The sequence below is a fragment of the Penicillium atrosanguineum genome (genome assembly GCF_028827265.1).
Source record: "Penicillium atrosanguineum strain IBT 20685 chromosome Unknown utg000003l_segment0_segment0, whole genome shotgun sequence".
In the NCBI taxonomy this organism is placed as follows: domain Eukaryota; kingdom Fungi; phylum Ascomycota; class Eurotiomycetes; order Eurotiales; family Aspergillaceae; genus Penicillium; species Penicillium atrosanguineum.
In genome coordinates this window covers 24,458-49,914 of record NW_026623135.1, presented here as the reverse complement: position 1 = coordinate 49,914, position 25,457 = coordinate 24,458, and the positions used below count along the sequence as shown (strand labels likewise).

General features: G+C 47.3%; 10 protein-coding genes across 10 annotated transcripts; 6 read left to right on the top strand and 4 right to left on the bottom strand.

The window, feature by feature from the left end:
* Positions 1-58: 58 nt before the first annotated feature.
* N7443_003417 (HNH endonuclease family protein) lies at positions 59-873 on the top strand (the record flags this gene model as incomplete). Its single annotated transcript, XM_056883473.1, has 4 exons — positions 59-276; positions 332-503; positions 564-702; positions 761-873. 4 exons carry the CDS (start codon positions 59-61, stop codon positions 871-873), a joined length of 642 nt encoding a protein of 213 aa, XP_056741751.1.
* Positions 874-1,537: 664 nt separating this feature from the next.
* Positions 1,538-3,311, top strand: N7443_003416 (putative general amidase; the record flags this gene model as incomplete). The annotated part of the gene is made up of 3 exons (XM_056883472.1): positions 1,538-2,992; positions 3,056-3,140; positions 3,196-3,311. Coding segments are annotated over 3 exons (1,656 nt in total), but the record flags the coding sequence as incomplete, so codon positions are not given.
* A 2,078-nt stretch (positions 3,312-5,389) lies between these two features.
* Positions 5,390-6,109, bottom strand: N7443_003415 (HD domain-containing protein; the record flags this gene model as incomplete). Its single annotated transcript, XM_056883471.1, has 2 exons — positions 5,390-5,916; positions 5,968-6,109. 2 exons carry the CDS (start codon positions 6,107-6,109, stop codon positions 5,390-5,392), a joined length of 669 nt encoding a protein of 222 aa, XP_056741749.1.
* Positions 6,110-6,609: 500 nt separating this feature from the next.
* On the bottom strand, positions 6,610-7,553 carry N7443_003414 (phytanoyl-CoA dioxygenase family protein; the record flags this gene model as incomplete). Its single annotated transcript, XM_056883470.1, has 3 exons — positions 6,610-6,869; positions 6,923-7,141; positions 7,205-7,553. The coding sequence occupies 3 exons, from the start codon at positions 7,551-7,553 to the stop codon at positions 6,610-6,612; spliced, it is 828 nt and encodes a 275-aa protein (XP_056741748.1).
* Positions 7,554-8,340: 787 nt separating this feature from the next.
* Positions 8,341-10,218, top strand: N7443_003413 (uncharacterized protein; the record flags this gene model as incomplete). The annotated part of the gene is made up of 8 exons (XM_056883469.1): positions 8,341-8,512; positions 8,567-8,597; positions 8,659-8,853; positions 8,909-9,074; positions 9,125-9,226; positions 9,292-9,421; positions 9,478-9,590; positions 9,661-10,218. 8 exons carry the CDS (start codon positions 8,341-8,343, stop codon positions 10,216-10,218), a joined length of 1,467 nt encoding a protein of 488 aa, XP_056741747.1.
* A 2,233-nt stretch (positions 10,219-12,451) lies between these two features.
* Positions 12,452-14,094, top strand: N7443_003412 (MFS transporter; the record flags this gene model as incomplete). The annotated part of the gene is made up of 2 exons (XM_056883468.1): positions 12,452-12,702; positions 12,759-14,094. 2 exons carry the CDS (start codon positions 12,452-12,454, stop codon positions 14,092-14,094), a joined length of 1,587 nt encoding a protein of 528 aa, XP_056741746.1.
* Positions 14,095-14,236: 142 nt separating this feature from the next.
* Positions 14,237-15,684, bottom strand: N7443_003411 (uncharacterized protein; the record flags this gene model as incomplete). Its single annotated transcript, XM_056883467.1, has 6 exons — positions 14,237-14,845; positions 14,905-15,055; positions 15,114-15,130; positions 15,196-15,249; positions 15,326-15,385; positions 15,523-15,684. The coding sequence occupies 6 exons, from the start codon at positions 15,682-15,684 to the stop codon at positions 14,237-14,239; spliced, it is 1,053 nt and encodes a 350-aa protein (XP_056741745.1).
* Positions 15,685-16,607: 923 nt separating this feature from the next.
* On the top strand, positions 16,608-18,266 carry N7443_003410 (cytosine permease; the record flags this gene model as incomplete). The annotated part of the gene is made up of 3 exons (XM_056883466.1): positions 16,608-16,835; positions 16,892-17,108; positions 17,161-18,266. 3 exons carry the CDS (start codon positions 16,608-16,610, stop codon positions 18,264-18,266), a joined length of 1,551 nt encoding a protein of 516 aa, XP_056741744.1.
* An 829-nt stretch (positions 18,267-19,095) lies between these two features.
* N7443_003409 (uncharacterized protein) lies at positions 19,096-19,990 on the bottom strand (the record flags this gene model as incomplete). The annotated part of the gene is made up of 5 exons (XM_056883465.1): positions 19,096-19,236; positions 19,306-19,616; positions 19,680-19,733; positions 19,795-19,944; positions 19,969-19,990. 5 exons carry the CDS (start codon positions 19,988-19,990, stop codon positions 19,096-19,098), a joined length of 678 nt encoding a protein of 225 aa, XP_056741743.1.
* A 1,803-nt stretch (positions 19,991-21,793) lies between these two features.
* Positions 21,794-22,956, top strand: N7443_003408 (zinc-dependent alcohol dehydrogenase; the record flags this gene model as incomplete). Its single annotated transcript, XM_056883464.1, has 3 exons — positions 21,794-22,444; positions 22,506-22,860; positions 22,910-22,956. The coding sequence occupies 3 exons, from the start codon at positions 21,794-21,796 to the stop codon at positions 22,954-22,956; spliced, it is 1,053 nt and encodes a 350-aa protein (XP_056741742.1).
* Between the last annotated feature and the right edge of the window lie 2,501 nt (positions 22,957-25,457).

Sequence of the window (25,457 nt, the reverse complement as noted above, 5' to 3'; positions counted from 1 at the left end):
TCAGACCTCGCGCATTGAAACTTTCAGACAGATTCATCCAATAGTTTTTCGGGCCACTATGATGCTAGCTCATTGGTTCGGCAAGATTTTGGTTCTAACTACCGTTCAGTCCGTTCTCGTCATCAGCCTTCCTGCCCCCGACCTAAGGCCATCGCCGCCAGGCATACCGTCTTTGTCTACCGTGAAGAATGAGCTCGCCAGCCTGGTAGTGACGGTCCAAGGGTCTCAAGATGGTTATAGTAGAGCAAAATTTCCACATTGGATTACTCAAAGCGGGTCGGTGATCCCTTGTTCTATCTTCTGGTAGTCAGACAGCTAACATCATCTGTAGAAGTTGTAATACCCGAGATGTTGTCCTCAAACGCGATGGATCGGATGTGGATCAGGATGCCAAATGTGAGACCATTAGTGGAACTTGGTATTCACCCTATGATGGTGCAACATGGACCGACTCGAGCGATCTTGACATTGACCATCTCGTCCCGCTTTCCAATGCTTGGAAGGTGTGTTTTGTTTCGATAGCGGGATGTCATTCAATTGATAATGACTGGTTGTATTTCTAGTCTGGCGCGGCCGCTTGGACAACAGCGGACCGAAAGGCATTTGCCAACGATCTGACCAATCCTCAACTTTTGGCAGTCACAGACAACGTGAACTCAGCCAAAGGCGACAGCGGACCGGAGCAGTGGATGCCACCTCTTGGTGATCATACAATTTCGCTTGTTAAATGAATCATGATGATCTCTGACCTTTGAACCAGATTCTTACCATTGTACTTACGCCGAAATGTGGGTCAAAGTGAAATCGGTGTATAATCTTACCATCACCATAAATGAAAAGACGGCGTTGGTAGAGATGTTGGGTAGTTGCTAGGAATTCTGGGCGGGGGGTTTGTTTCATCATTCTATATTCACTCCAAAAGCGAGGGCTACCTGGAAACCAGGAATACCGGTCCAATCTCCTCCTAATCCGGAAGGTTGAATCTGAGTTCCAAGTTAATTGTGGATATTGTCGGAACATGCATTTGTTGTTTCATCAAGCTAGCCAAGGCATTCTAAACATGACTTCATCTCACTATGTTTTGGGGCGGAGTCACAGTCCGCCTTGTCTCATTGTCTCTTTGTTATTGACTCCGGCCTGATCCACATGTGCGACGCCGAGCGCGCAAAAACCGGCCATTGGTGGAGGTGGGTCTAAGATAGAAAGGCAGATCCGAGATAGAGGCTGTCAAACTAAGATTCACCCTATCAGTGAGAAGGGGTTTGTCGACCCCTCATCAAAAGCCTTCGGAAAAATTAACGAAGTAGCCGAAGTAGATTCTCTGCGGGGCTTATGAGGGTTTCATGGCAAGGGTGCACATACCTGGATAGTCCTAGGCCCCAAATTCACCTTACTAGCTAGGGCAACATTACATGTGTTCATGGGTATATAGGGGCCGCTATGCTTTTTGGGCAGTTGGTACTTGTAACTGTGTTCTCACTTTGGGATACTTTCTTCAATCCCATTTTACATCCACCGATACCTGGCTCTCATCAGGTCCTCATCGCCTTATCCGTATCTAATACCATTCATCACTCACAAAGCCATAATCATGTCTACCGCAGATTGGCAAGTGAAAGCGGAGAGAAAACGATCCGAGGTTGCTGCGAAAATCCCCGACCAATGGATCATTCCCCAATCCGTTTTGGAAAAAGGGTACTCAACATTTGAGATACCTCGACGCTCAGGTATTCTGACAGATCGAGAAATTGAGATCACGGAGCTTCATGACGCCACCGATCTAGTGCGAAAACTCGCCTATGGGGAATACAAATCGGTGGAAGTGACTACTGCATTTGCCAAGCGAGCAGCGATCGCTCAGCAGTTGACATGTTGCTTAACCGAGATATTCTTTGAAGCTGGGCTTCGTCGAGCTCAAGAACTTGATGACCATTTGATGGCTACAGGAAAACCCGTAGGTCCCCTTCATGGGCTTCCTATCAGCATCAAAGAATCCTTTAGCGTCACCGGAATTCAGACTACTCTGGGGTTTGTCTCGTTCTTGGATCGCCCCCCGTCTATACAAAATTCCGCCTTAGTGGATATCCTTCTTGCAGCTGGTGCCGTTTTATATGTCAAGACCAACATCCCTCAGACGATGATGACAGCCGATTCTCATAATAATGTCTTCGGGAGAGTTCTCAACCCCCATAACCCAGACCTTACGGCCGGGGGGAGTAGTGGGGGAGAAGGTGCACTCGTTGCGTTACGTGGCTCACCTCTTGGAGTTGGAACAGACATTGCCGGGTCCATTCGCATTCCAGCACTGTGTTGTGGCATTTTAGGCTTCAAGCCAACCGTGGGCCGTGTTCCATACGGGGGCCAGACATCTGCCTCGCGGCCTGGAATGGCTGGAATTCCGCCAACTGCTGGACCTCTCTGCCATTCTTCAAGGGATGCAGAGCTGTTCTTGAAGGTTATGTTTAATTCGAATGCCGCCGATCTTGATGATGGGGCTCTTGGGATTCCATGGACAGAGCCTAATCCTCAACCCATTCTCAGGATCGGAGTGATGTGCGAGGATCCGCAACGCCCAGTTCATCCCCCCATGGAAAGGGCCTTAGCCGAGGCAGTGAAGAAGCTGACCACAGCTGGCCATCAAATTGTTGACCTGAAAGATAAAATTTCCTTTGTGGCCGAAGCTTGCGCTGTTTCATGGGAATATTTCTCAATTGACCCGGATCGAACGCCATTAAGCCACATCGCTCGCGGCGGCGAGCCTCCTGTTCCCTCACTTCGGTTCACCTATGATCTTGATGGTAAAGGACCGGTGCCTGATCTACGCAAGCTCTTTACGTTGAATGTGTCACAAAGGGATATAATGGCAAAGATGCGACGCGTTTTTGTGGAACACAAGCTGGATGTCATTATTGGGCCTGGCTACCAGAGTTGTGCAGTACCCCATGATACATATGGGTTGCCTATGTACACCGTGCTTGAAAATTTGGTTGACGTGAGCTGAAAGCAAACCCAAGCTTATTTACTCTTTGGCTATGGAGTACTGACTTCATTCAAGTACCCGGCCTGTGTCATACCGTTCGGCAAGGCAAACGAATCTGCCGATGGTAGCTATCTGCGAAACATAACGTATCAACCTCCCTGTATGGATACTTTGTACGCTTGGAGTGTGATCCCAATATCGCTAACCAGGCCCAGATCAACCTAAGAGAGTCGAAGGTGCACCTTGTCATATTCAACTCGTTGGAAGGCGCCTCATGGATGAAGAACTGGTACAGAATATGAAAATGGTAGAGAAGGTTTTGCGATCATAAATTTTGTCTTCCAGGTGGTTTTGAAGTTGAGAGCAAGATAGTTAGTGAGCACTTTGGGCGAATTAATCTAGGATCACAACTTCGTCCATTCATGAATTCTTTAGAAAAGTTCAAACTCCATGCAATAGTAATTTCAACCCAAATTTCCGCCCTTGGCTGGAATTGAAACCTGTACTATAGGCAGACCAAATTTTATTCAATCGTTTCAACACCCACATAGCTTGGCCGCCCGACTGTGACAGTGTTAGTGCTTCGATGAAGTCACGAACGACTTCCCGTTCATCAGCAAAAATAGCAACAGAGCCGAAAATAGAAAGAGGCCAGAGTAAAAAGCTGCTGAAGTATCTAGATCGTTCGATTGAAGGAACGATAGATAGACATTCCTGCAAACCATCTCCAATTTTCTGATCAATTTGAACAAGTGCAAGGTCGGGATCAGCTTTGAGCAACAATATTTGAACTGCGTTCACATATAACCTGCATGAGGGGTCCCCATCCCCCGTGGTCATCGGAATCCATTCCCAAAGTTCTCGCTGCAGCTGTCTCAAATTCAATATTTCTAGATCATGAAGTCGTCGCTGAAGCCTGGCAAGCTTCGTGGCATCCGCCAAGAGCAAGAAGAACTTGTACGAAGCATAGAGAATGGGTTGGCTAACAGGCGCCGATCCCAGGCCGGCGTGCACATCATGTGTAGGGTCCGAAAAGTACCGTGACAGGTCCAGATTGAGACGTGTGCTTGATAAGGCATCGAGGTTGGGGTCATATAGCATCATGAGCGATGCGTGATAAACAAACGATTCGACACAGATCCGATCAAATACAGCTGCTGCCTGAGGACAGCTTGCCCATCGCGGGCAGCGTTGAGACAAGAGGATCCCTGATGCCGTAATATGTGGTGTAGCGTCAGGGGGTGCATCTACCCGGAAGCTCTAGTGGAAGATAAGCTGAGACATTCCTTTTATTTCCGAAACATAAACCTAAGACTCACCTCGAATACAGACAACGTAATGACAGTCGCTAAAAGGGCGTCACTAGATCTGAAATTTCCATGCTTCTTCAAACACCCCTGAAGTCCTATGAGAGTTTGAATGTAGCTTTCAATCGCGCGGGAAACTGGCCAGTGAGGCGAGGATGTCAACTGCATACCGGCAATTGAGACCAAAGCACCCATCAATGGAGGAAACTCCATAGCCAAGCGAAGCATATATGTCTGATCTCCGTAACGCGCGAGGGACTCTTGCCGGACTAAGCGTGGTAGAAGCTCAGAGGCAAAATATCGGTACAGATAACGGTGCTCTTGTAGCTGGAAAGGATGCGGCATGGAAACCGGCGGTGGAAGCTTGTGGATTGAAAGTCCACCCAAGGACTGAAAGGGTGAGATTCGGGTCTCATTGCGAGGTTGGCGATCTCGCGGCTGGTCTGCAAGGTCATTGCCAGATGGCCAGGCGCATTCAAGGGTGTTGCGCGTGCAGCCGGCACAGCGCGGGCGCGTCTCGTCGCATTTCTTGCGGCGCCTTCGACCTGGTATCATGTCAGCATAGAGTCATTATTGTATTGATCATCTTCCTTGCATTGCAGACAACCGGTCTTGGTACGAAACTTAGCGGTGGACCAGGGAGCCATGGAGTTGGTAAAGACATGATTCCATCTGCGGGGAAACTGGAAACGGGTACCGCGTCCGCGCCGCTCAAACCACCAAGTCATTGTTCAGCCCAACCGGGAAGATAATCCAAATAAGCCTACACACTTGGTTCTTAAGTCTCTCGGCATCTTTCTGGGCATCTCCCTGATTCCTTTTCCTAGACTTCATTTGGTTCTTTTTTGAGAATATCATTTTCAATAATTTGAATAACTTAGGTTACGGCCGCTGCAATATGTTCCTGGTCCCGCCGTATGCGACAGCGTGCAAGACTACAATATACTGTTGTAATCATCATCATCGCCTAGTAATTACGCCTATCGCCTATTGAGATCGCCATTATAGTTTAACCTTTAGAAAGCGCGTCGTTCAGATTGAATCTCAGCTGCATCAAACCCTGACGCTATCGTACTCCGCCTTCTTGATGACCGCAGATGATTTATTCCGCGTCTGTCGCTTCCCGGGCCAAGTGGGAGATGATCATGTCTAGATACGTGGGTGCACGCGGAGTGATAGATTCCACTCCAACTAACTTCGCTCCATCATCCCATAGCCGCAGAGCAATCATCTCGTCTCGAAGTGGGTCTTTTTCAAACTCCTGCAGCTCGCTACCCTCAAAGGGTCCACCTTGGAATGCCAGTGACTTTTGTGAAGCCGATGACAGGGAGTCATAGTATGCGCGGTTTGCGGCAGTAAGATACCTTTGTTTGATGAGCATCGTGAAGAGAGGGAAAGAACGTGAGCCCACATACCGCTTCGCCGCTACGTGGCTATTGACTAGTCGACAAACAGCCTCACTGAATCCCAGGGATCGAAGATAGGCGGCGCCGATAGCTTCATGACCAACACGTCCAACATTCTCGTTACTTCCACGGAGGTTCATGCGCACCTCCTTGACAGACTCAAGTGGAATAATCTGGCCAATATCATGAAGCAAGGCGGCAATCACCAACTCATCTCGTGCGCCTGTATCAAATTGTCAGACGTAAGCTAGTTTAAATCTTGCTGGTTCCTTACCAGATTTGCTTGCTTGGTGAGCGGCCTGAAGACAGTGTTCGAGCTGGCTAATGGACTCGCCGATGTAATCCTCTTGGCCGTACTGCTCCAGGGCATCTATCAGGGTCTTAGCCTTCGCAGACGATGATGATGAGGGTTGCATGGCGAAGTCAGACTTCAAAATCAGGATTTGTGACTGCTGGGCCTCGGGAGGCAGAAAGGCTTAGGAGTCTCAGGAGATAGAGAAGAATGTTGAATGTCGGGAGGGGCGAGGTGGGGGAGGCTCAATATATAATTTTTTCAACCGCAGACCCGGGCCCTTTTGCCGACCTGAGTGTGCGTGAGTCTTGTTTCAAAGGTAATCTTGATCCACCGAAACAAGTTTTAGAGCTACCTTGGCTAGATAAATATCTGACCGCCAGCTACATATATGCGGGATCTGAAGATACCGTACAGTTCAGTGTCGGCCACTCGGAGCTTACGAATAGTCGCGGGAATTTTCACATACAAATGTTCACAGTTTGGAATTCGAAAAACTAATAATCTATCATACACAGAACATTTTGAGTTTCTACGAGGTAGCTGGAGCCTCGTACGGTCTAAAACATAAGACATTACTAGTCCAAGAGGTTGGTCTCTTTTTTCCCCCCGAATTTCAGAAAATCAAACTGCAGAAACGGCCTTCGAGTCAACTGTCAACATAGGAGAGCCGAAGGCGTAGCGAGCTCGACCCTCCTCGTAATCCATGCCCTCCTTCCGCATATGTGTCGCAGGCCAGAGCTTCTGCCTGTCGGCATAGTACTGATCATGCAGATTTCCCTCGGCTGCGCAGTTGTATGTCGCGTAAACAGCGCGGCGATCCTTGGGACTAGTATTGGCACCGCTACGGTGAGCCAGATAAGATCCAAAGACCAGAATATCGCCTATGGATTTTGTAAGCTTAAATGTGCAGAATTTCCACGGAGTATCAACTTACCCGGCGCCAGATTGCATGGCGTCCACGGGTGGCTGTCGACCCAGCTAGGCGTAATGCAACGATCACTGCCCAGTGGAATCTCCATGCGGTGGCTGCCATCAACCACCTCTAGACCTCCATTAGAAGCGTCCATCTCGTCAACTGCAGCAAGGATTGTCAGATGCTTGATGTTCTTAACGTGAGTGTAAGCATTGGCGTCGATATGCGGGTCAAAACCACCTGCAGAAATTGTGAGCCGCCTGAACTGGCTCTGTTACGAGTCAACTCAAAAATGATTCTCACCACTACCGGCCAACTTGTAGTTGATCTTTTCTTTGAAAAGAAGCATCTCCTCTCCCGAAAGCTGGTTCAATGCACTGGTGGCACGTTGCCCCCGAAGGAAGCTGTTGAACCCGTTGTGTGAATTGGCAAAATTCTCCGTGCGACACAAGACATGCTTTCCCTCTCCATTGACCTCTTCATAAGGCATCCAGGGGACACCGGGTGTACGAGGCAAATCGTGGACTTCTTGTGCCCATTGCTGTAACAGCTTTGTCTCGGTCGGACTGAAAAAACCGCGAACCAGTAGATATCCTCCTTCTTGAAAGCTTTGGAGCTGCTCCGAAGTCAGATTATAGTGAAAGTTATCCATAGCGAAAGAAGCGAAAATCACTAGCAGGCAAGAAAAAAGATCCTTGGAAAACGTGGGCTGAGGATTGGAACGTAATGCATTATATAGATTGCCAAAGGGCATGTGCTGTGGGGCCGACAATGAATGGCCGGATGGGGAAAGCGCATACGGAACGAAGCTAAAACTCGCGCTTCGCACCGATGAGTTCCACGGCAGATATAGAGATTTAGTCAAACGATCGCACGTGGAACAGGCAGGGGTCGAGTTACCAAGTGCTTAGACACAGTTCAGGTACAGCTCAGCCAGTCGTGGGGCTCGGAAGGCGACACATGGGCCGAATGATTGGCCAACAGGATCTCGTCTCGGTTCCACACGCGGAAAGTGGACTCGAACACTACAAGGTGGATTGCAAATGGCTTGCAAGGGCAATTCCAAGTGGGTTACCGTGGGATGGAGCGGATTCATAGTGGAGCCATAGTCCCAAGGTTGACCTGTACGAGGCCGCGGATTCTTATTGATGTACAATCTAATGTCGCTAGTGAAGAGCTTGGACCTACTATCTGCTTCTCGGCGAAGTATTTTGACATCTCGCACTTCATGCCGACAGCTGCCAATGATGCAGCTCATGTCTCTCGTGCAAAAAGCACCGCTTATTATTGGGTCATTCTTAATTGGCAAACACGAAAGGTTACATCTCCCAGGAGGCCAGATGCGACTGAAGAAATTCTATACAAGTCTTCGGTGCCTCGACCTTTCGAGGTCTCTCTCCATCCTTCATCCTTTACCCCCCCCCAACATGGCAAGCACAATGGACGCATCACCCAGTGATTCCGTCATGAAGATGGACGACTCCAAGCACCAAGCTCACAATGAGGATTGGGACCTAGAGGAGCCAACTCCTGAGCGCAAGCGCTCTGGAGTGTTGAATGTCGTGGTCTCTGGCCTCGCGCTCTTCAGCGACGGATACAACGCTCAAATCAGTAGGTTACCTCCTCTACTTCATATCATTACCCCAGTTGCTAATTCACCGATAGTCGGATACATGGAGCCTCTATTTTCCGTCCTGTTAGTACCACTTACTCAGGGAGCTCGCAAGTTAAAAGCTCATCTGGTCATTTCTTCGCAGTTACAAGAATGGCATGTCATCGACTATCAAATCGCGCCTCTCGAACTCGTACTTGATTGGCGAGATCTTTGGAATGCTCTTCTTTGGTGTCTTGATTGATCGTATTGGTCGTCGTACAGGAATTATTGCAGCCACCGTTTTTCTCATTCTCGGTGTGGTTCTAGCCACGGCTGCTCACGGCACCTCCGAGCTTGGGTACAAATGATCCCTTTTACCAGATAGTCAGAGTAAAGGCTGATTCATACAACAGGATGTTCTGGATGATGATTGTTGCGCGTGGTATTGCTGGATTTGGGGCTGGTGGTGAATACCCCGTCTGTGCAACCAGTGCTACTGAGGCAGCCGACGAAACAGAGAAACTGCGCAAGCGGCGAGGCTTCCTGGTGGCAGTGACCACTGATTTCGCCGTGGACCTTGTAAGTGGTGAAAGGCTCATTTGATGTGCTCGGCTAATCAAATTAAATAGGGATTCGTTGCAGCCGGACTGGTCGCCTTGATTATTCTCGCATGCTATCACCAGCAGAACTCGGAAGGAGTTTGGAGAATCGCGTTTGGCTTGGGCATCGTGGTAAGTCCCTGTTAAGCCACTGTATGGCTTGTCTTTGACCTCCTTCCCGCTGACAAAAAAATCAGCTCCCGCTTTCGATCTGCTTCTTCCGAGTTCGTATGATCAACTCCACTCAGTACAGGAAGCATGCCATCAAGTCGCATTATCCATACAAGCTAGTCCTGAAACGCTACTGGAAGCCCATGCTGGGTACCTGTGAGTTCCCCAGTGCTCTTCGCCTACTCACATTGCTGACGTTTTGACTTCATTAGCTTTGGCCTGGTTTTGCTATGACTTTGTGACATACCCGTTTGGACTCTTTTCTTCGACAATCGTTGAACAGCTTAATCCAAACAACACCACCGTGCAGAATATCGGATACGGAGTAGGTTACTTCAGCTTCCTCTCTTCCCCCCTAATGATGGCTTAACTTAGCTAAGAAATTTACTCGCTAGACTGTGATCAACTGTTTCTACCTTCCAGGATGTCTATTGGGTGGGCTTTTAATGGACCGGATTGGTCGCAAACAAAATATGACCCTCGGGTTCATGCTTTGGGCCGTGTGGGGATTCATTCTCGGTGGAGCCTTGCCGCAAATCCAAAGTGTTTTCCCCTTGTTCATCGTCATGTACGGTATTTTCCAGGCCTTGGGTGAAATGGGTCCAGGTGTTTCTACTTTCCTGTGTGCTGCTGAGTCCTTCCCGACTCCCCTCCGAGGCCACTTCCTGGGTTTTGCGGCGGCTGTTGGAAAGGCCGGTGCATCTATCGGCACTGAAGTCTTCACCCCGATTCAAAGTTCCTTTTCGTCCACGGAGAGAGGCCAGCAAGCCGTTTTCCTTATCGGAGCCGCTTTTACCGTGGTTGGAGGACTGATTTCCTGGTTTTTGATCCCCGATATGTCTCGCGAGCTGGAGACGGAGGATGCTCGCTTCAAGGCGTACTTAGAGGAGCACGGCTATGATATCAGCCTATATGGAGAGGCCTTAGTGGTGAATCCTAGGACATCCGATTGAGGAACAGTGATAAATGAAGGGGGGCATATCATTATGTACACTCGCACAAAAGACTTCACTCACAGTTGATAGAGAAAAATATTAAGTAGACGTTTTGAAACAGTGTTGAAATTCAGCATTTCTTCAATGTTTTTGGTTAAGTATTCTGCCTTCACCACTTGCAGATTACCTTTGTAATAGTTTGATAAATATACTCTCAGCTCTCAGATTAAATGCTTGATGATCCCAAGATGACCCGCTCCAACCTTCTTTGAAAACTTCAAATTCACCTTGAGGAAGCTGGCGTAAAATCATTTCTCACCTATATGACACATATCAATTTCGCCGATGCACAGCGTCAGAAGGTATAGATCATCAGCCTGAGTACCTGAGTCAGGGTCTTTCCACCTGTTTAGTCTCGCCGCCTTTGCCCTATGGCATGCTTTCTAGATAGATTGTGGCTTCTTCTTTTCTTCCTTCTTCATAACTTCAATCTATAGATTTCTGTTTCTCCTTTCTTTATTTCTTATCGCCCAAGGTGCTGCCTTAGAATATGGTTGGCCTTTTGTGAAGAACACTTAACGTGTTATTGATGTTACAATGGAGGGCTGGCTTGATGTACTATTCTGTGCAATCACTTCATTCAGCAGACAGTGTGCTACACATCAAATCTTCAAAGGAAGGAAATTTTTATCTTTGAGATAGATTGTAGCTTCTATTTTTCTTTCTCTGCAGCTTTAATCTATCTATTTTTTCTCTCGTTTCTTTCATTTTCTTCAATTTTCTTCATCTTGAGCAAATAGGTTCCTATTCCGCAGCAGCCCCCAAGTGATTAGCCGCCGACCTTTCATAGAGACGCATTTCATGCCATCGGACTGAAATTCCAGGCGTGGAACGACGTTCATCTGTTGCCAAAATCAACGCTTGAGAGTTGAGTTCAGATTCATTGATGCTATTTACGAAGTCTCAGCCACCGTCAATATGACCCTGCATTTAGAGACCAAACAGAAGTTGCTGGAGCATACTGCAAGGGTCATGGTGGTCATTCAATCCGAAGCCACAGAAAGGTACCGTCGGTGTGGATGACGTCACCGCAGCAACTTTTCCCTCGATAACGCAGCTGAGAGGGTCAAATCATGGCTTCTCCACAACCAGCTTGAAAGAAACCCAGTTTTCCCAGTAGCGCGAGTCATCACCCAGAGTAATGCCAAAAAGGGTTTCTGATGAAGTTGGACATATTTCTATCTCTTCCGAACGGCACTCAAGTATTGATTGTCTGACTTTCTCGGAAGATGTCGCAGGTCTTGCCAAGTTTTTCCCAGGTCACCGCATGAATTGAGCAGGTTGTAATGGATCACCCGAGGAAAAAACCAATCGTTGAATGATTTGAATTAAAAAAACTTCGGCCAGGTAACTGATTAATGATAACTAGGTACTGATACAGCTTGAAGCATTTTTCTACGAGGACAATTGACAGACGTACCAGTAGTCAACTGAGAGGAAACCTAGAGGCGAGAAGTATCCACGCCCACACGTTACTGGCTTGATACTCAAGATTCAGCATCCACTTTCCCCCGGGGCCAGGGATTGAAACGGCGAAGTTCCGAAACCCCACGGAGTCACGCGTATGGAGAAGGAGGTGCCGTGTGCGTGTGTGCACGGCAGACCTATCTCGACCGCAAATACTCGCCCGAAACCCCGAAACTCCGGACACCATCCCGGCATAGCTCCATGAACATAGTTTCACAAACCGAGACTCCTCAAATTTTGTAAAATGAAATACTCCAGTCATAGAATCCAATGACCCGACTACACGGCCGAAAGACCCCTTTTTGAGCGCCATGGTTATTTTGACTCAAATAGCGCGACCGGATAAACATAGCCGAAGGATGAAATGATTTATATCTCTAAATGACACACAAAAACCACGAGCGTTCTTTGAAAAAATTAGTAATCTGTTCACCGGGGAAGGATGGATTGCCGAGTGGAGCCGCAACCAGCCAAGCATTGCGCCCTATTGCTTCTTTTTCGGCACGCCGGGCCACCGCCTTGTTCCGTAGCCGGGGCAGGTGGCAAGCGTTGTCCGTCGCGGTCGCGCTCGGGGAAATTATTATGGAGAAGCAAGGTTCTCCATGGGACGAGGGCTCCGGTCGGTCGGCCGATAGGCACCCCATTTTCTCCTCGTTCCTAAAGCTGCTTTCCCCTCCTATCCTTTCGCTCCTAGCTCAGCCTTCACATATCAGCTGAAAGAGTCATGGCATCCCCCACGGCAGAAATGCAGACCGGTGAGATGCATGATGTGGAAAAGATCACGGACTCATTCCGTGAATCTTCGAGCTTGGCGTTATCCGAAGATCAGGCCCTTGTGAAAGCTAGAAGCAGCCCAAATGATGCACTTCCAATCGTCATTACCTACGGACTCAACGATAGCGACAATCCACGGAACTGGCCAAAGTGGAAAAAATGGTATATCACCATTCTCGTGAGCCTGCTTAATGTTTTCACGTATGTCCAAGTTCTTCACCCCTTTGCATCAACGTTCTCTAACTAACAAATTACAGAACCTGGTGTGCCGGAGGCGTATCCTCTGGGGCGACAGGAATCCAGGAAGAGTTTGGAGTTTCCGCTGAGGTCACCACACTGTGCTTGTCGCTCTATGTCCTAGGTTACGCCATCGGCCCAGTCCTCCTCGCACCGCTATCAGAATACTTTGGGCGTCAGCCGGTATACGTGGTGTCGTGGTTCATTCTGTTCATCTTCCAACTCCCTCTTGCACTTGCACCCAACATTGGTACCGTTTTAGTCTGCAGATTCATCGCGGGATGTGCTGGAGGTGCTCCGTTGACCAACACTGGAGGTAGCATCAGCGATCTTTGGGAAAGAAATGACAGTGGAGGCCCTATGGCTGTTTATGGTCTGAGTAGTACCTTTGGACCTCCCATGGCTCTAGTTATCACAGGGTATATTGGCCTGAACTGTGGGTGGCGAATGATCTTCTGGGTTCTTATGGCTATCACTGGTGGCGTGTGGATCATTCTAGTCGCTACAATTCCCGAAACTCGCCATACAACTGTTTTGCAGAAGAAAGCTAAACGCGCGCGCAAGCTGATGGCAAAGGAGAATTTGCGATCGGCGGAATCCACCGTCGACTTCCACGCCAGTGATCGAAAAGGCCTGCATGAATTGTTCGCTATAACCCTCACACGTCCTTTCCGATTCTTATTCTCGGAGCCCATCACCCTTTTCTCTGCGATATACAATGGTTTCATCTACGGCCTTGTTTATCTGTTCAATGAGGCAATTCCTTTGGTCTTTGGCGCGCCGAAGGGGCATCCCTGGAACGTTGGTCAGCAAGGCCTTGCATTCCTCGGCATGGCGATCGGACCAATCATTGCCTTCTGCCTGTATCCACTTCAAGAACGGTACTATCTTCGGCGGGTCGCTGAGAATGGTGGCAAGGGCGTGCCCGAAGCACGTATGTGGATGGCACGAGGCGGTGCACTCCTCCTCCCTATAAGTCTTTTCTGGTTTGGATGGACCAGTTACCGATCCGTTCACTGGATTGTTCCCATTATTGCATCATCTTTCTTCGGTGCCGGCATTTATATCGTGATCCTGAGTATTCTCAATTACGTCGTCGACAGTTATCAAACCTACTCAGCGTCAGCACTTGCCGGCGTGATTTTGGTTCGCAATGTGGTTGGCGCGGGTTTCCCTCTCTTCGCGACTCAGATGTACGAGAAGCTAGATTATGAATGGGCGTCTAGTCTACTGGGATTTATTTCCATTCTACTGGTACCCATCCCGTTCATCTTTTTCTACAAGGGTGAGGCCATTCGCCTTCGGAGCCCCTGGGCTAGGGAACACTTCGAACAAAATGACGACAATCCCCATTAAGCTATTATCCTAGCCTTCTAGGGCTGATGCGAAGTAATCTGATGACAAAGGAAGCAATCTCGCATATCATATCTCTTATATCTAGGTAAACAAATCCCATGCCCATTGGACCCCATACTCAAAAACCTCGAGTGGGAAATGTTCATTTAATCGTATTGTAAGTTGCAGCCAATCGGGATTGCAAGTGTTCACCGGCTGTTAACCGATGCTGATCGATATCGAGAGCATTTGCACCACCCCCATAACCGACAACCAAGTTGAGATTCACATCTTGCTTCTCTCGTCGGTAGTCATTAACTACTTTACTGGGGACTGGTATGAGCTCTGTGCTTCCAACGGGCTGACAGAAGAAGGCGATGCTAAAGCGGTCTCTAGCAGGTGAGCTCACACCCGAGTGATCGGAGTGTGGAAATACGACTCGATGGACTGTTGATTTGAGCAGCCCATCAGTCCAATAGCTCAACATATCACCGATATTGACTAGAATTGGGGGAAACGGAAATTCGGCCGGATCCCCTGGATACACCGGGACAGGGGCCCACTTTTGATCGGAAGTCAAAATCTCCAGGCCTGGCTGGCCAGGCCGCTGAAAGAGCAATGTGATACTGCCATAATCCGAATGCGCCCCCGCTCGGATGTCCTTGTCAGGACGGTAGGAGGAAGCTGATTCAGGATAATACAAAAGTCTCAGTGAGTTTCCCGTGCAGCCTTTGGCAGGGTCATGTCGAGAGGCGAAAAAGTCATTGGGGATCTGGGAGAGTCTCAGTCACTTTCTTACGAAACCTGATTGATGCTGATGTAATTACTAACCTCCAGACCACGTGCCAAGAGTCTAAGAATTTGGTCACACGTCTTATTACAGAGATTTGTGAAACGAGCGATATCTGTCTCACGGGACATCAGACATGCTGGCAGTGGTTGTTTAACCTTCTCATCTTGGAGCTCGCCAATATTGAATGCCCTATATAAAGGTTATAACGCTGAGTCCCTTGTGGGTGAAGTTCTATAAAATAACATACTCTTTAAAATCACCCCTCTATTGAATGCGTAGAAGTCAGATATTGACATCGGAATCTAAACCATGGACAGAAGCGAATTTACCTCGTGATGCTCAGGATCCAAAGTCTCGACGTTCATTCCCACCCAACCTTTGTTCTAAGAATTCATTTTAGGTGTTATTCAATGACTCGAACTTCGAATATGGAATCTGACAGGTGGCGCATATACTCACGTCTGATCCCCTCCGGTATCGCGCCTTATCAGGTACAGGCAGCTGGAAGAATTCTTCTGCCTTAAAACTTGATCAGCAACTGCTTGTGAAGGCACCGGCCTTGTCATTCGCAACATTATTGCACAGTACAAAGCGGTATCGCGCCTTTTTGATTCCCATGACATTGAACCTAGTCAATAACGGGCACCTAGTCATACCATTCCAAAGACTCGGTTCACATCATCAGATGAGAAAACAGTGGCTCTGCTATCGATATATAGGAAGCCATAGGTAACTGCCGCGTCTAATACTGCTCTACCAGCAGCATCGAAATCTGAGTTCGTTAGATTAATCAGGGGAAGGTCAATGGAACCTGTCATCTTGCTAATTTTGACAATCTTTCGTTTGTTTTTTGCAGTTTCTAGCAAAAGGCGGCGGATGCAGCGTGAGCCGCGGTCGGTAAAACTTTCGGCGACGCTCGGAACCTTTTAGAAAACGACGAATGCAGTTATGCTATCCCCAAGGATCCGTCCTCCCGCGTTCCTTGTATTTTCAAGTATTAAGTAGAGGATATGGACAGCCGGAGTAGCGAAAGATATATTCAAAGTAAAATAATCCCACGGTAAACTTATCAAGCTCCATAATTATAAATAAATCCTGTGCCTATCTGCTTATCTCTGCCGTCTTGGTACCCAATCTCTTTCAGTCAGTTTCTAGTATGCGCGATTTACTCCACACCACCCTGAACCACAAAAGAGTGATAAATTAATCGAATGGTAGCTCTATAAGCTGCTATCAGAAATGGGTCGCGGCGGCCTCCGTTCCAATCGCATTACAACCCCGCTTATGTCGCGGGCCTCCGCCCTGTCCGTAGTACCGGGATTGCGGGGATCCCGGCTGGACCAGACGTAAAAGGACTAGCCTGAAAGTTAAAAGAGAGGTGAATGGAGATAGGGTCTCGCCAGGGATTTCTAAAACTGGTGGAGGGGTCTCTCGCTTGTGCCCGTATGCATAACTTTTCAGCAAAGACGGGGAATAGGTGCAGCTTCGGGCGCTCTTGAGATCGATAGACCCGATAGGCTAGACCCGTCGATGCGGAAAAGTCTCCCTTGTACCTATTGGCACTAAAGAGCCATGATCAGAGTGACAGTGGTCGCGATTCGTTCAGTCTGCCCAAGCCCCTGTGAAGCGGAGGCCCCCGTGGGTCAATCCTACCCCGGGTCTTGGAGTACGGTATTAAAAGACCTCGTACTCCTAGATTTAGTGGATCTATGTCTGTTTCGCATGTTGAATTTTGACGACTATGGCGGAATTACTGAGCCACGATGTGGAGAAACGAGCTGGGGCGGTAGCTCCACCACTTTGTGAAGATGAAACCGGTGCTGTTCCCGCGTCGAGCTTTGAATACGGCAATTCCATGTATGCGAAGCTTCAGAGATTGGGAGGAAAGATCAAGGTTGAGCAAAGAGGTATCGAACGCGTTCCCGAGGATGAAAGAACGGACAGTTCGTATTGGAATATCGGTTCAATGGTACTTTAATCCTGACGCTTGTTCAATATGTCTCTAACCAGTCAAATAATCTGCAGTGGTTGGCTGCAAATATGGTTGTCCCCTCATTCACGATTGGCGTGTTGGGCAAGCCACTCTTTGGGTTGAGCTTCGTCGATTCGGCCTTGGTTATCATATTCTTCAACTTCATTGGCGTTCTGACGGTCTGCTTTTTCTCGATTTTCGGAGCTACCTTCGGGCTTCGCCAGATGGTTCTGTCCCGATTTTGGTTTGGTTGGTGGGGTGTCAAGCTGAGTATGCAGCGCACCTTCTTATCATTTCGCATTTGCTTACGTCGGAATTACAGTTGCTCTTTTCAACGTTCTAGCTTGTATAGGATGGGCTGCCGCAAATATTATTGTTGGAGCCCAACTAATAAATGCAGTCAACTCGAATGTTCCCGGATATGCAGGAATTTTAATCATTGCATTTTGCACCCTTCTGGTAGTATTCTTTGGATACCAGGTTGTCCATGCCTACGAGTATTGGAGTTGGATCCCGACATTTATCGTGTTCCTCGTTGTTATAGGTGTTTTCGCACATTCCGGTGACTTTACCAATTTACCAATGGGAGCTGGAACTGCCGAGCTTGGAGCTGTACTATCGTACGGCTCCACTGTATTCGGATTCGGTACTGGCTATACTAGCTTTGCCGCGGATTACACAGTTTATCAACCAAGCAATCGCCCGCGACGCAAAGTTTTCATTGCCACATGGTTGGGAATATTTCCAACTCTTCTCTTCACCGAGCTTCTTGGTGCAGCACTTATCACGGCCACGGACCTAAATGGAGGCGATAATGCATACCAAAAAGGCTACGATGAAGCGGGAGTGGGGGGCCTCCTTGGGGCTCTTCTCTTTCCCCGGGTTGGGGGATTTGGAAAATTCTGCGTTATTATCCTCGCTCTATCAATTGTTGCCAACAACTGTCCGAATATTTATTCGGTTTCATTGACACTCATGGTTATGGGTCGGTGGACTCGACACATTCCCCGCTTTGTTTGGACCATCGTCGTCACAGGTGTTTATATTGCAATTGCTATTCCAGGTTATAGCCATTTTGAAGCTGTACTTGAGAACTTCATGCATTTCATAGGATACTGGCTGGCGATATACGAAGGCATTGCTCTCACTGAGCACTTCGTGTTTCGTCGAGGATTTTCGGGATACAACGCAGAAGACTATGATGACCGTCACAGGCTACCACCAGGCATTGCGGCCTTGCTAGCCTTCTGCTGCGGTGTTATAGGCATGGTGACTGGCATGAGTCAGTCCTGGTATGTTGGACCGATCGCTGCGTCGGCTGGGCGCGCCCCAACTGGAGGGGATGTTGGATTTGAGCTAGGGTTTGCTTTTGCGGCCTTCTCATACGTGATATTGAGAACCGTTGAGTTGAAAATCTTTAAGAGATAGGGAAACGTCAAAAAGCTAAAGGGTTTATCCGTATCTTGATAGAATTAATTTTTTCGTGCGGGAAACCTTCGGGTTAGCGCACCCTTTCTTCACTTTTTCGTACATTAAATCTCTCTAAGTCTAGCTGCACAGCATCTAATTTCTCAAGCCTAGTGTAACTTGAGCGGAGGAAGCCCTTTCCCGATTAAACTCGATTTCTAGGTAAGTTTAGTAACCAGCAGAGTAATAATAGAAAGCTACTTGAAATAAGCCATATCGTAATGGTACGGTGCTATAGATGAAGTGCCACTGGCAGGAGGATACCTACATCTTACGCTAACATGATTACGTGCGTGGAGGTACCTATATATATAGTTATAGACAGTTAAATTGACTTGAAATTATGTTTGAAGTAGGAATAAATCACAATTAAAAAACACACTCAAATACCGAGTTTTCTGCAAAGCTGGAGCTACTTCTTTATACCTCCAAGGTTGCCCTTAATTAACACGATATGTATTCACTAGATCTACCCATGTATTGATTTCTAGAAATGTTAATATTCAACAGCCCGAAAATGACTAGTGTATTCTTTGAATAGCTTTGGATTGTCGTCTATCTCTTTGAAATTTACCAAATCTGGAAATGGTGCGATGAAGCTGCAAATTGCCCATGCCAACAAATTTACCCCACGAGACTTGTACTTGGGCATCGAATCAAGAATTCATCCCTCAATGGCCCGTTGTTGTATAGGATCAAGTATGGTTACTGGCAGCATAACCCTCAATGTCGTGTTCCTCTGTCCTTGATCATAGTCAGAATGAAAACTTCTTCATTTTTGAGACAACGCTTACTTCATCTGGGTGCAATTCCAGAGAGCCCCCAAGTCACCAACCGGCAGATGAAATGGGAACGCCATGGCTTCAAAAAGCTGAACGGTCAGTAGGTAAAAGCCGAGAAGGCTAGCGACGAATAGTGAAGCCCCCGCCCCCTGAATACGACAAAAAGAAGTTAGCTTGATCTAGTGCTTTATCAAACCCAAAAAAGGGATGTAATGTACTTTCACGCATGAGTTACCAGCAATAGAATCCCCCTCGCTCAATTTCCAATAGGCCGATGTTAATAGAATAAAAACCAAAAACAACGTCAAAAATATTAGCGTATATACGATGTTAGTTCGCGTTGCACAGATCATAAATATGAGCATCAGGATGGCCATAGTTAGGAATAGAAATGCTAATATTGTCATTTCCAATGTTAGAGCCGTTGCATAGAAATTGGAAGGAAGATGTTCAAAGATACCGTATGTATTCATGAAGCTAGAACTAGCCAGTCCGGCGGCTGTATTGGTAGTTGATGGGGAGTATGGAGCTTAAAACCAGTAGGAATGATGATATCAGTATTGGATTAGGAAGTCGGACTCTAGTATCTTACCGGCAGCATTGAAAGATGGTATCATGGTAGCTGCGAATGCAAACCAAAAACCTCCTGCCGCGAGGGGTGAGACAAAAACAAGATGCGGGAGATCTCACACTGCCGAAAAACTTACCAATAGTACCAAACACGACGCAGGGAAAGGTATTTCCGAGCACAAATTCAAGAATACTCGTGATAAGCAGCAGTAGACCCCCGAGGAAGACGATGGGTCCACTTTCATTGTTGATTAGAGAAAGGGAATTGACGTGCGATCGAGCAATTTCTTACATGAATGCAACTCCGTTACCACTGGCTCCTTTCCAAGCCATCAAGCAGCATGAAAGTGGGGTGGTGGTGATGACGAAGCCTCCCAGTGCTCTGGAGATTTACTCAAATCGTTAGGCAAGATTTTAACGGTGCTAGGCAGGAAAAATAAGGGGAGAAGTCTCACAGAGGTGTGGGATTTCCCACTTTTCTGGCAAGATTGTTCGGCCCTCGCGTCATTGGAGTCAAGTAAAGCTTTTCAAACTGTTCGGCAGACAGCGTCACAGATGTAGGGATCGTAGAAAGACCTTGAATCACGTTTTCCATATTTTGGAAAGAAACACTTGTCTCGCCTTCTTGACTCTTGTCACTATTCATGGCGTCGTCCCAAAGTCGGTCTGAAACGAATTATTATCGAATGGAGGGCATCCACGTTATGAAAGTGATGGGACGATAGACTGACTTTAAAATGATGACCAAAAATCTTTTAAACAAGAGATTGGGCGTCTTTTAATGTCGACTTGACAATTAAAAAAGGCTCCTGAAGTAGGCATGTATGCATACGGTTGAATGGAAGAATGCTCAATTTCATCAGTAGATCAATGTAGGTGTAGTTGATGATCTGCGGAGGAACGGAAGAGAAACAGCTGCATGTCAGCCACAAAACATGACCGAGCGTAAAGGCGGGGAAAGCCCTATTAGCAATCGACAAGTTTCACGGCGGATCTAGCAACAGGTTAATCAAACCCGAGTAGCAACAGGTCGATCAAACCCGAGTAACTAGGAATGATGACTTTTATCGGCTGGCTCGCTCGGCTGCGCTTTGACCGCCAAAATCCAAAGGTCTGTGTTTTTGCGGAATACGGATTCGATTGTCTTATGCATACCCGCATGAGAAAAACACGTTGATCAAAGGCTAATTGAAAGATGGTATCACAATATGGAGAGTCCGCGATCTCCAAAGTATGTGCTTTCGCCTTAGTCTGCTAGGTAACAGCAGCAGACCCAAATTACGGATATACAATCTGGACGTGCAGCCCATGGCAAGGCTCTGGATCATTTTTCCTCTTCAAAGTGGTCGATCTTTGAATACAAGCTAGATGATGTAATTGATTGCTGCTTCTAAAGGCTTACTAAATTTCTCATGGCTCGTGGTAGACATACAAAGATGAGTTCTACAGAAGAAATTCCAAGCTCAGATCACCTGAATTTGAGTGGTGACGCTCTCATGCAATAAAGTTCTTATTATTAGAGGGGATGACCCAATACGGAGATATGTGGAAGATGATTAGTGCTTTCGGAAAAATAGGCTATCTAGGCTCCGCACTCTTATTGTGGAACGGAGTCCTCACAACTAGAGCCAATGACCTCGTCGTAAACTTGGAACATTATGATTAAGAAAATGAAGTTTGAAGTGGCATCTCAGGAGCAAAAAGCCGCGCAACCATTTCATGCGGAGCCGCACGGAGCGGATGCGACACCCCGCAAAACATTCTCCGCAAAACCTTCTCCGCAAAACCATCTCCGCAAAACCTTCTCCGCAGGACTTCCTTGCTATGTCAACGCACTCACAAAAGAATGTCCAAGATGATACAGCCCTTGAGCCCACAGATTCGATCTTCTTCCCCCTCTCGCTAAAGTTGCATTCCGGTGGTCCGAAACAGTCGCCTAGATAGCGAGCAATATTGAATTGAAACCAAGGGGCCTTGTCATGCTTCGCCTACCTCGGATACAGAGTGCCGGATGGGTGTTGGAAGTATTTATAAAGCGCCGGTACATGTCCATTATAATACATAAATCTCACAAGAGCTATAGTCTTCTCATCTACTCACTTTTCAAAAAACCTCATTACGGGCTATCTTCTCAACATGTCCATTCCCAAGATGCAGTGGGCTCAGGTGGCTGAAAAGATCGGAGGTCCGCTTGTTTATAAGCAAATCCCCGTTCCCAAGCCAGGTCCTGACCAGATACTGGTGAAGATCCGTTTCTCTGGCGTATGCCACACCGATCTGCATGCTATGATGGGCCACTGGCCTCTTCCAGTCAAGATGCCACTAGTTGGGGGTCACGAAGGTGCGGGAGTAGTCGTGGCTAAGGGGCCTCTTGTCAAGGAGTTTGACATTGGCGATCATGCCGGCATCAAATGGCTCAATGGGTCATGCTCTGAATGTGAGTTCTGCAGGCAATCCTACGACCCTTTGTGTGCCAGTGCGCAACTTTCCGGCTATACTGTGGATGGTACTTTCCAGCAGTATGCTGTTGGGAAGGCTACTCACGCCTCAAAGATCCCTAAAGAAGTTCCACTAGATGCCGCCGCCCCGGTACTATGTGCCGGTATTACTGTTTATAAGGGCTTGAAAGAGTCCGGTGTCCGTCCGGGCCAGACAGTGGCTATTGTTGGAGCAGGCGGAGGTCTTGGGTCTCTTGCTCAACAATACGCTAAGGCTATGGGAATCAGAGTTGTGGCGATAGATGGCGGTGATGAGAAGAAGGCAATGTGCGAGCAGCTCGGTACTGAGGTATGAATATCAAGAGCAACCTAACGGTTGAATTATCCCTTCAAAGCTAACTAAAGGTCAGACCTTCGTTGACTTTACGAAGTCAAAGGACCTGGTAGCTGATGTGAGGGCGGCCACTCCTGGTGGCCTAGGAGCCCATGCCGTTATTCTTTTGGCGGTTTCTGAAAAGCCTTTCGAACAGGCTATCGAATACGTTCGCTCCCGTGGAACGATTGTAGCAATTGGTTTGCCACCTGATGCCTTCCTTAAGGCCCCAGTGCTTGAAACAGTCCTTCGTATGATCAGCATTAAGGGCAGTTACGTTGGAAACCGACAGGATGGCGTGGAAGCTCTTGATTTCTTCAATCGAGGCTTGATCAAGGCTCCATTCAAGCTCGCACCCCTGGAGGATCTCCCCAAGATCTTTGATTTAATGGGTTCGTGATACTCTCTTTCACCTTTAGCTCCATTACTAACCTTAAAAAGAGCAAGGCAAGATTGCCGGTCGCTACGTGCTCGAGATGCCTGAGTAATTACTCATTTGACTAGGATTTTTCCAGGGGGCATACATTTGTCATGTGGAAAATATTATGCCACATCTGGGTTCAATAAATCCCGGAAATAATTTTCTTTTCATAAATTGAAATCTTTCGATTGACTTTCAATGTGTAATAGCCCTCGAGTGGGTATGTGAAGTTGTGGCAAACATTTTATCTTTACATTCTGAAAGCATAGAGCTGCTTACGTATACATAAAATAATTATAAGTAACGTATTTCCCAAGCGGGTCGCCACCCAACCATTTAATTCTATATTCATGAAGCATTTAAATAACCATAACGCCTTTGTATTCAATTCAACCCCTATATGGACATCTATTAGCCCCATGGCCAGGCCTTCTGCATATGCTGCATGTATATTGACGTTTATTGGTCGTTTCACCGGTCGCTGAAGTCCTCTGGGTGGGTATTGTAGAGCCTACCCCATCACCTTCTCTATCCCCTTGCACACCAATGCCTTGCCCATGGGCTTCATGAACAAACATACCCTCAGTCCTCTCTATCTGTTTCTTAGATAGCTTCTTTTTCGCAGTTGCTTCTTATTGGTAGCCCTCAAATCTTTGATTTCTTTCTCTAACAGAAGCATACTTTTCATCACCTGCTCGCAGGCCTTATATGCCTGATTGATGACCTCTTTGGTAGGCGTTGGTGGGCTTTTCGACCGATATTTTAATAGCTTTCTAGCTAATTTTGCATGTTTCGATAGCTGTACGATTGTCGTTGGTGTTTCAGGGCAATAAATGCTTGATTTGCTTGTAGGTCGTTCAATGATAGGTGTCGGTGACCGAAGCTGAATATTGAGCTTTGATAGCACTGATTCTATATCTAATGGGACCAAACCAGTCGCTTTAAATGCATTCTGAATAGTCTTAGCCTGATATACGTCTGCGCGTGCTTGTGGGTATGCTTCAAGAAAATCAAGCTTATCGATATAGTTGATTCCTATACGCGTCTGTTGGTCTATTAAGTGACCGTATGATCGCTTTAGAACTGCGAAATAGCCTACATCTAATAGCTGTAATAGATGCGAGCTATGTGGCGGCATGCATATAGGTATAACGTGGTTTTCAGCGCATAAATGATCGAATTCAGGCATAAGGTGGCTTCCATGACCATCAAGGATTAATAGCCTATACCGACCACGTGTATGGCTTGCGGTCAATGGAATGAATAGCATTTGAAGCCATCGAAGGGTAATTTCATCGGATTTCCACCCATTTAGGCTGAACTCGAAGCGCCAGTCGGTAGGCGTTTCATAGAACCATGATGCTAGATAGCGCTTGCCTTTGAATACCATACTAGGCCTAGGGGCTGCACCGCGGTCATCCGTAGAAAGAATCCACTTGGTAAGCGTATCCTCTTCTAATTAAGTCAATTTATGACTGTTGGCGTGGATAGTAGTCTGCGAAAGGCGGCCATTGACGCGGTCGCGTAGCGTGGATCGCGGTATGCCATACGTACGCGCAGCGGCCGAAGTAGAAGAGATTGTTTTGTTCTTAATAGCCTGAATTGCTAGCTCGATCCTACCCTCTTGTTCGATAGAATCTTGCTTTGATTTAGAACGAATTGGTGGCATAGTGGGTGATTAAACTGGCAGAGAGATACATGGGGACGCGAAAATTAATGGGGTGGCGACCCGCTTGGGAAATACGTTAACTTAAATCACTATCGAACAGATTATCTCATCAATTTATCTAGAAATTCTCTCAATGTTTCTAGGTATGAATAGTTGAGAGGGTCATTGTTTTTGAGTGCGGTCTGCGTCGCGCATTTAACGTGATTGAAGCGAAATGACATCGTACTATCCTCGCCTCGGTCGGAAATCGCCGCAATGATTCAGTCTACGTGGAGATCTGAGTTTTATCTAGTATCATTCTGTATTTTGTCTCGGTTAAGGCCAATATTCCCTAATGGCTTTGCATTGAAGCCTCAAGGCTATAATATTACACGAAACTATGACCTGTAATCTATGAATTTATGGATTATAGCCAGATGGTTCAATTTCTGCTCGTCGCTACAAAGGAGTAAATATTGCTCCAAACGCAGCAGGTGCTGGTGGGTACAAAAATGTTTTTCTTATTTCAGGAGAGTTTAATGCATATAAATTCTTTCTCGGTGGCGCTCTAGCCTAGCTAGTCTCGATTTTCGTGAAACTGAACTCATCAAATTCACGCGGCCTGATTGGCCCGGTATGGGCACAACGATTTTCCGATCATTTCCCCGCGCGGACTTCACCATTCCGACAATGCCCCACAACCTGAACTACATAAGCAAAAGTAGCGACCGAAAGCTTTGCGTTTCATAGCGCAGTCTGGGAATTCCTATGCAAAAAGCCAAGTTTATCAAAGAAATTTCAAATCTCGAATTACGACCTGTACTAGCCCAGGACGAAGTCGACGGGCCTGTACATGGGAGACCAGCAGCATGGTTCCGCTGACCCGAAGATGCATCAGGTGTGTGTACGCGCTAAAATTC